The sequence below is a fragment of the Nestor notabilis genome, unplaced genomic scaffold, assembly GCF_000696875.1.
Source record: "Nestor notabilis isolate BGI_N333 unplaced genomic scaffold, ASM69687v1 scaffold16658, whole genome shotgun sequence".
Taxonomy (NCBI): Eukaryota; Metazoa; Chordata; class Aves; order Psittaciformes; family Psittacidae; genus Nestor; species Nestor notabilis.
In genome coordinates this window covers 4,738-13,933 of record NW_009941633.1, presented here as the reverse complement: position 1 = coordinate 13,933, position 9,196 = coordinate 4,738, and the positions used below count along the sequence as shown (strand labels likewise).

The 9,196-nt window shown below is 50.9% G+C and overlaps 1 protein-coding gene across 1 annotated transcript in view; it reads right to left on the bottom strand.

The window, feature by feature from the left end:
• LOC104410739 (cat eye syndrome critical region protein 2-like) overlaps nt 1–7,955 on the bottom strand; it is a gene marked incomplete at both ends in the record, with an annotated part of 19,313 nt that extends 11,358 nt beyond the window's left edge. The window contains 6 exons of the mRNA XM_010020990.1: nt 2,327–2,404; nt 3,129–3,298; nt 5,604–5,653; nt 6,277–6,381; nt 6,883–7,022; nt 7,772–7,955. Of these exons, the coding sequence (XP_010019292.1) occupies nt 2,327–2,404; nt 3,129–3,298; nt 5,604–5,653; nt 6,277–6,381; nt 6,883–7,022; nt 7,772–7,955 (727 nt within the window). The remainder of the gene's footprint in view (nt 1–2,326; nt 2,405–3,128; nt 3,299–5,603; nt 5,654–6,276; nt 6,382–6,882; nt 7,023–7,771) is intronic.
• Nucleotides 7,956–9,196: the final 1,241 nt, after the last annotated feature.

The window sequence follows — 9,196 nt, the reverse complement described above, 5'->3', positions numbered from 1 at the left end:
GAAGAAAAGGGAAAAGCTTAAACCACAAACGCAATGTAGCAAGCACCAAGGACTGCAGCAGACACAACTGCAGCAACTCACAACTGCAGTCGCTCCCTTGCAGTGTTTGCAGGACAGCAGCAATGCTGGCACAGGCTCTTTGAGACACTTCCGATACATATATAGCCTGATTTTCAGAGGGACCTTCTGCCCCACTTAAACCCATTAGGGATGAGTGTGCTCAACTCAGGGTTAAAAAACATAAGTCAACACAAACACGTAAACTCCTACTACATGTGGTGTAAGCAGACGCCTATTGGAACGATAAAAACAAGAACCCAATGCAAGTTAAACTTCCTTCCTCAGCAAAGAAGTAGCAAAGGGACATTCTCCAGCTTCCTCCCCACTCAAGAGGATAAAAATCACCCCTTCTCATGTGTGACCGCAGCATCACCGCCTCCTTCCCTCCGCCAGAGAGCACTCCAGGACACAACATCACTGCCTTCCCCCCAGGGACCCCCAAAGGGCCAAACTTGTGCTTTTTGCTTTGCTCTCCAGACAGTGGGTATCAGACTTCAGGGTCAGAAGACCAGGAGGCTCGGGTGCCCTGGCCCCTCATCCTCCAAACCTTCCCTGCTCCAGTTTCCGCAGCACTACCCTAATGAGGGTGCTGCTCAGGCGGCTCTTTAATGAGGAGCTAATCTGAACCACCTGTTGAGAAATCCCCCGCAGGATTAGAAGCCTGCAGAGCAGTTATATCTCAAACCAGCATCCAGCTCACAGAATCAGGAGGAAGGCGTCACCCCTGCATCAGGCTGAGGTTTTCTCCTTGAGACTCGCCTGCTGCCCACCCCTCACTCAGCAAACAAGCCATCAGACATGCTGGCACCTTCCCTGCGCAGGGATGACTGCCACATCCTGCTGGGGAGCTGGCGTGAGCATCACCACTCTTGTGCTGGCTGGCTCCCCGCACCCCGGCGCAGCGGGTGCCAGGAGGGCCCCCCGCTCGCTGGAAGCATTTCACTGGCCCACAGGCAGCAATTAACAGCCCTCTGCTGCCGCAGACCTGGAGCACCTGCGGTACTGATTAGCATCATTCAGGCTCCATGTGTTTCCCACTCCCCTCCTCCTCTGGGATTTCTGCTGCCTGTGAACAAACACGTGTCCCTGGGCTTCCTGCATGGTGGGCTTTGCAGAGAGCAATTCTGGCCCAAACTGACCATCGCTAGGGTTGTATTTTCCTCTCAGCAGGCTTTTATCTGCAGCATGATGAGAGGTTCTTCCTTCCTTTTATTTATCTATTCTAAGTAATCATTATTTATTGTGGGGCACTGTACTTTCTCCTTTGTTTTGCAGGAACCTCTGACCCTGGCTCACGTGGAATATTCCCTGCAGTTTAATTTCCCAGGGTGTCACAAAATACCAGGTAACTGTGTTTTCATTAATCTACAGCAAGAGATAATGCCACAGCCTGATAGAATCAAGCCAATTTTTTCCTGCAAAGCTAATCCTGTGTTGCCTGGCCGATTACTTTGGGTAGCAGTTGCCAGTTCAAAGACCCCCCATCTCCACTGTACCATGCCCCTGGCTGTGCCAGTGTGACTGCTCGGGGCTATGAGGTGAACTGGATCGGGAAGCTGATCTACGTTAAAAATAACCCTGACCAAAGAAAAAGGTTATATTTAACTCCAGTCATTTTCCTAGGTCTGGTTCACTGCACAGACTGGCAAGCGCCAGCGCTGTTACACTGATGGGGTGGAGAGGAGATGAGGGTGAAGAGGCACGGAAAGAGGCGTTTCAGCCGACAAGGCTGCAGTTTGATAAGCAGTTTTTTAAGCAGCCGAAACTGTGACTTCCATTTCCAGCTGACCCCCTCCTCACTCAGCTCCATCCTGCATCAGTCATTCTTCTCTCCCTATCTACACCCTCATGTGTTTGCAGCCTCACGTTTTCCCCTTGGCTGAATTTCTGTCATTTCCCTTTGTAAGCCGGTTCTTCTAGCCCTCTCATCCTTCTTCAACTTTTCTTTGAACTGCCTCGAATGTGCCAGCACTTTCATTGAAGTGGAATTCCCCAGACTGAGCGCAGATTTCCATATGCAGCTGCACCAGAGTCTGTGGTGAGGCCGGTTACCTCTGCGATCCAGAGGGCAGCACCTCCCTGCTCGCCATAGAAACCCCGAGTGTCAGCCTGCCTTTGACGGGCATTACCACCCATCTCTCTTTCAGCACAAGCACTTTCAAACGAATCCTTCCCACTGAATAGTGATGCTGCGGTTTATTTTTTCCCCCAGGAGGCATCTGCTCTCGCCTCCCTCCGTCGTCCTCCCCCTCGCACCCCCCCTCACCTCCTGCTTGATTGGTTTGATGGGCTGATGGTCAGACATCCACCTGGGAGAAAATTCTGTCCGCTGCAGACGCTTCTCCTGAAACAGGGTTGAGAAGTGAGGGAAGGAAAAAGAGAGTGGAGGAAATTAGGGCACATTGGTGATACTGGCAGGAGAAACTCTGGGGGCTAGAAGCGACCATGAAATCCCTATTAGCTTTACAAGGGTAGAAAACAAGCAAACTGAACTCAGTCCAAGAACATCACGCTGACTGCAGAGCACATTTCACAAAGCCATCTAGCCAAAGGATCCTGCGCCAAATCTGTCCCACCTGAAAACATCCAGTTGATGGAGAATACCCTTCAGAGTTTTGTGTCTTTGACATACCAGCTCAAGCAGCCACTGCCCCTTCAGCAGAGCCAGCTGAGAAAAACAGCAGTAAAAGTAGAATCACAGGCAGTTTGCATAGAAAAGCTAGGCTGTAAATCAAAGCAATTCAAAAGCAGACAGATTCCCTGCTAGCAGAAAAGGGACAAGGAACATGTCTGAAGACAGTAACCCTTTCAGTCATCCTACCTATACTGCCATGCAATCATGAACCAGATCCTTAAGTATCCACTCTAGGTCTGCCACTCCATGGGGAGAGCCTTTCTCCCCATACACAAGCTAAACAGCTCCTGCATCCACAATATTTGCAGGCTGGAGGCAGCGGGGAGCAGGATGGGGTGACAGGCTGCCTGGATTTAGCTCTTCTTCAATCAGCAAATGTCCATGCTCTTGGAAACAGTCAAAGGGAGGTAAACAGGATGTCATGTCTCCTCACCTTCTGTGCAATCATGTTGCAGATCTCCGGCAGGAAGTCTTCACTCAAGAGTTTGTAGAGTTGCCGCTCTCTAAGGGAAGTCCTCTCTCTGAAGCTCTCTGTGACCTGCCTCCACTCCTCTTCCGTCTGACACAGCAGCCACCATGTCCCACGGCCAGGCCCTTGGGACCCTTCAACAACATGAAAGGATGTTATCTCCACAGCAGTTATGACTAGCAGCTTTTCTTTATCCCTTCTGTTCTCTACTCAGGGCTCAGGAAGAGCAAAAGGTACTGCCAGTGGCCACCGTTATGGGAAACATGCTCTTTGCTATAGACCCAAAGCTCTCTTCGTCCACCAGAAGCACTGTTACCTCCCCTAGCGACACTGAAAGTGATGCCAAGACACAGAGGAAGTTCAGAGGTGAGGAAATAATGGCGGCACTTTGCAACACATGGGTAGTATGACATCCCTGTAGCAAGCCTCCATTCCAGTTATGACAGACTAGAGAAATGGATTTGTTTCTTGTAATGGAGTCTGTCAGCCAGAGGCAGGACATAGGGTAATGCAAATGCCTCAGTCTGGCAGCAGAATAGAAACATTGAAAATTAATGTTATTTGAAGTAACCTCCTTTTCTTTTAGCACTGCAAACCTTGGCTGTGGTGAACAAAACCTCCCATTCTCCCCAAATGAAACATTTTGTTTGCAGGCACTTGAAAGAACAGAAGAGGAACAGAAAAGGAAGTGAAGGATGGGGTTCATCGGGCTGCCAGATGAGGGGGAAGTTCCAAAAGTTCACATCCCATCCCTGCTCAACCCAGAGTGGGATCTGAAGCAGATCACCCACCGCTCTGAAGCATGTCCCAACTACCAAGACACTCGGAGCTGTTCCGCCTTGCGTGAAACATTTGAATATTAATTGCAAAGGAAAGGCTGTCTTGCATGGTGGTTGGAACACCCACCTGGAGAAGGGAAATGTGGTTCCTGCTCCACAAATGTTTACACAGAGCAGAGGAGCCTCATGGGTTGCAACTTGCATGCTTTTGCCCTGAGACACTCTCTAAGCAAAAAAAGTTGTAGCCCATTTTTGGGGAGGGGAAAGATGTTGGTTCAAACTCCTTCAGGCTGAGGGGTTCTCAGCTCCCTCTAAACTTTTCTAGAGCTAACCACTGGCTACTGGAAGGAAAGCAATGGTCACTATCCCCATGATGGCAGATGTTGTGCAGCTTCTCACCACATTTTCAAGCAAATTAACTATGAAAAATATAGAGAAGCGAAAACCAGAGCCCTTTTCTCTCTGAACCTGACTCCAGGCCCTTTATGGATCTGAGCTGCCAGTGGCTCTGGCACACAAGCTGTCAGGTTGCCCCAGGAAGACTGGAAAGCTGCAGCCTCCCTCCAGCCACCTACTCTCAGTCAGAAACCTCCATACCACGGTGGGTGTGCTAGCTCCAGGTCACAGGCCAGCCTATAGCTTAACCAACTGTTAGCTTCAGCTCCAGTTAATGCACTGGGGACTGGTAACTGAGATGGTAAAGGACCAGCCAGGTTTCTGCCTCCCTGGCTATGCAAAGCCATCCCCTGCCCACCTGCAGTGGGGAGCTTACCTGCACGCTGCCCCTAGAGCCTGCACCCTTATTTCCCCCTCCCTTGCCAGCTGCCTTTCAATAGCAATCAGGACTAAGGCACTGCTTTGTGCCACCAGAAGATTACTCTGCAGCTGAAGTGACACAATTTGCTGGAAGACAATGATCTGATAAAAGCCCCAGTGCCTCATGTGCATCGCTCCCAAGCAGCCGCCAGGAAATCTGAAGACAAAGGGTGAAGGGAAGGAGACATGGCAAAGACAATGCCACCCTTGCCATTTATTGTGGGGCTATGGGCAGGCTGAGCTCCTGGGTTATGTAGACGCCACTGGGTGCACATGTATGACAAATGAGCCCCAGCCCCCTTAAACTCAACTTTCTCATTATGTTGCCAACTCAACCTCTTCTGTTTGCCTCATTAACCCTTAGGTGGGTATCCCCAAGAGATTATTTACTAAGTTCAGACACCCAATGGCACGGGGAAGGAGAGGCCAGGAGAATCAAATAGGTTCTTCCTTCTTGGCATCACTGACCCCACTCTCTTGCCAGTACAAAAAACCTCACTGGCTACAAAGAGGGGCTTGTGTTCACCTCACTGCTGGAAGAGCAAGGGCTATTCACAGCCCATTTCCATCAACTTCACTGAGTAGGTGGGCCCCGAGGACTAGTGTAACCCAATAGGTTAGGTTTCTTCATCCCAAACTAATCCATGATAAAGCAGGCAGCCCGCAGGTGCCCAGGCTCCCAGCTGCAGGGCAGCCTGTGACGCCAACCCCTCCTTCCAAACTCAGTCCCAAACACCACCAGAGAGACTCTCCCTCTCCTGAGAAAGGCACCTCTCTGGGCTTTGATAATTTAAGAGCCATGTTAGCTGACTGGATCAACCCTGACCCTGCAAAATCTCTTTACCATTTCTTATCTGAGTCTCACGGATTAGCAAGTTCTCTTCTGCCTTCTCCCTACCAAAAAAAGAGAAAGAGAAGGAGTGATACAAAAAATATATTACTTCACATCATTGACCAATTCACAGCTAGTTCTGAGGAGAAGAATGGGGAATGCAGCAACTATTCCATACACAGCAAAACCATGAAAAACATCACCATGCAGAAAACACACATGTCCAATATGGATTTTCACATATATATCTATCATAGCTTCATAAAATTTTAAGAAGTCAAGGCTGGAGTTTGGCAAGAACAGTATTTCAATTCTCATGGGAAGCATCTCAAAATCTATACTGACTCAAATGGCCAGGATTTTTGGCTGCAAGTGCTACACAGTGGAAGTGTTCTTTATCAAGAGCATATCCCCTAGCACTGCACAGAGGAATTGCATCCAAAGTGAGGCGGCTGGAAGAGTGATACCCACTGTTCCACCAAACTTGGCATCCAGCTCACTCAGAATTTTCTTTGGAGAGTGATCAAAGCACCCACCAAGTCTGAGCTTGCTTCTCTTCAGAGATGCAATGAAATTATGGCTGCATGGTATATACATACTTATTGGGGGAACCCCAGAAGTACATTATACTTCCCTATACATATATATGCATTTTACATTTGTTGCAGGAACACCCTTTCCATACCTCAGCAGATTTTCCTCCAGAAGTTTTTTCCGCTTTGGGGGTCGCCCTCGTCTCTTGCCCGTTTTCCCAGGAACATTTGGGGTGTTTGTCTGCCCCCCGCATCCCCTGCGAAACAGCAAAACCACCATGAAATATCTGCTGAGCAAGGGGACTGCGGCTGGCAGGATGGGAGAAGGGCAGGGAAGTCGGAACAGCTGCTAGGAACCCCACCAAAGGAAGGGATTAAATCAGAGCAGCAATGGGACAGGGAGGGGAGGAGAGAAGGGATTCCCACTGGCTGGGAGCCTGATCTGGGAGCCGCCGGCACGGTGCGGGGCAGACGGGGAGGAATGCGGTGGGGCAGGCAGCATCATTCCCACAGCAGGCTCTCCTGGTGCCACAAAGGCTGCAGGCTGGCTCTGACACAATGCACGATGGTGGGGCAGCTTGCAGTCTGCTTGGCAACTCCAGTCTCGCCCCGTATCACCCCAGCCCTCTCCCAGGCTCCCCCCTGCAGCCCCCTGACACAACAGCAGTCAGGCGGAGTCCCCTCCAGCCGGGCTGGCTGTGCTGTGCCCCCCTCACCCCCTACACCCAGACACGGGGGGAATGTGTGGGGCCCGTTACCTGTCTGGAGCCAGCTCTCCATTGGTTTTCCCCTGCACCGGATCCTCCTTGTACATCCGTGTGCCATAGAAGTACCAGTACAGGGCACCGCTGCTGTCCTCACCCAGTGGCTCCACACGGAGGCTGTCGGCGTCCAAGCCCTGCACCCATAGGGGAGCCCCCCACCAGACGGTGACAAGTTGAAAAGCGGCCACATTGTCACACAAAACATGATGACACCCTTCTGCAAACACCTCCCTCCTCCCCTCCCACCATGCCACAGCAGCAGTACAGCTGCTCCTCCAGGCCAGAGCTGGGAAAATGTTACTCCAGGGGGAAGGCGATGTTCACTCTCTGTCCAGGGAGGGATTGAGATTGGCATCTCTAATTTGAATGGCCCCTCTCATTTTAACATTTCATCTCTGGTGCTCCTGACAGGGACGGTCTAATTAGTGCTGGCGACAGTCACACACAGCCCTAAGAAGCTCCCTCCCCCCTTCCCCAGCATCACCCTTCCCCCAGCTCCCCCACTACACTTCAGCCCCATCCTTTCATCTCACACCATCCCTCAGCAAGGCAGTCTCGGCTCTCACAGCCCTGCCATTACCGTTGGAGCATCTCCAAATTCACTCTTTGCAGGAAGAGTAGCCAGCCAATAAAGCCAATTTACTTAGTGACTCCCGTGCTATGAATACATCCGCGCAGGATGAGGGCCCCAAGAGCAGCCCTGAGCGCTTGCCTTGGGTCCTCCGCAAGGCAGGGGAGGAGATGGAGAACTGCTGACCCGCTGCACTGTCACCAATTACCCAGCCTTAAAATACACGTAATAGCATCAACCCTCCTGTTCCCAGGAAGGTTCACTGATCTGGCCCAGCTGCACCATTTCCCCCTTCCCTGCTGCCCAAAGCACCTTGAGAAGGTCGAAGACGTCATCTGCATCAAGGCGGTAGTCACAGAGGCGGTGCAAGATCTCCACCCGGGTGCGCAGAGGCAGCTCCTGAAAGGTGGACTCCCGCAAGGGGTTGGGTTTCCCTTCCTCTAGCTCCCAGCGGTAGTTGATGATGTCCTCCAGGTAGCTGTGAAACGTCTGGGATCTAACCAAGGAAACAAAGTCCCACACACTCACTGTAGTCTGCCATGCCGGAAACACCTGGTGGAACCAACAACTTGAACATACACAACAGAGACACTGCTGAGACCTGAGGGAGAACCATGCCCCACAACACCTATGGTTAGATCCAGCTCTACAGAGTTCCCCAAACACAGCAATCTCATTGCAACACCATGGGATTTCACATTATACACACAGAGCTTACAGGACTCTGCATTACTGTTACTTCTTTCCAAGCTGAAATAACAAGCTAAATGTGCCAGCTCAGCCCCATGGGCTGTGCCTTTTGCTAGTACCAACATCAACCCTTTACTAAAATAGGATGCAACAAAGCTGACAAATCTGATCCCTCTGCCTCTGCCCAGTTCACGTGGAAACCCTCTTCTTCAGCTTTCCATTTGCTCCTCACATCTGCTGCAGCCAAGCCCTGCTCCTCATTCTGCCTCCTATGTAGATTTCTATGCCCTAGTTCAGTGCCTTGCAACATTCCTTAGCTGCTTGTCTCCTCCACGCTTTGCTGCTGTATGCTTCCCATACTCCTGCTGTGACCCCCATTCTCCCCTACCCCTGTCCCCAGAGGTGCTGCCACTTTCTGACTGTTCCTCCATCAGTGGCTCTGGCAGGACATTTGCACAGCCCAGTTAACACACACGGCTTGGACCCTGCCATGCAACAAGGCTCATTCCCAACATGAGTGTACCTCCCAAACAGGGTTCAGCTCAGAGGACTCTCTCCTCCCTAGTATCCCAGATGATCAAGCTGAACACTTGAGTTCTTCATAAACATTGCTATTAGAATGATTTCTCATTTTCTGTCTGGGCCACATTAAGTCCCCCTTCCGCTCCCAGCAGTTCACCATATAACCCAAGGAAACACACATTTCTTGCCCTCATCTGGCATTCAGGGCAAATGTCCCCATCTGACACACACTAGACTGCTGATGGAGCTTAAGGCTAAAAGAACTCCTGTCTATATTAATGAGACTTGAGGCCCTTATTCTGACTGCTGAAAATTTCACGGGAGGGAATAAGAAATGGCTGGTGAGGCCATGTGTCCCTAAATATAAAACTTTCTTAAGATCTGTTCATATCACTTTGAGTCCTGAGACTTGCCAGGCTCTCTCAGCCTGCTTGCGTACCCTGAGCACAGCTAAGGGAGACCCCCCCATGCCCCAGTCATTCTTGCACACACGGGAAGTCCATATGCCAGCAAGAACACCACTGG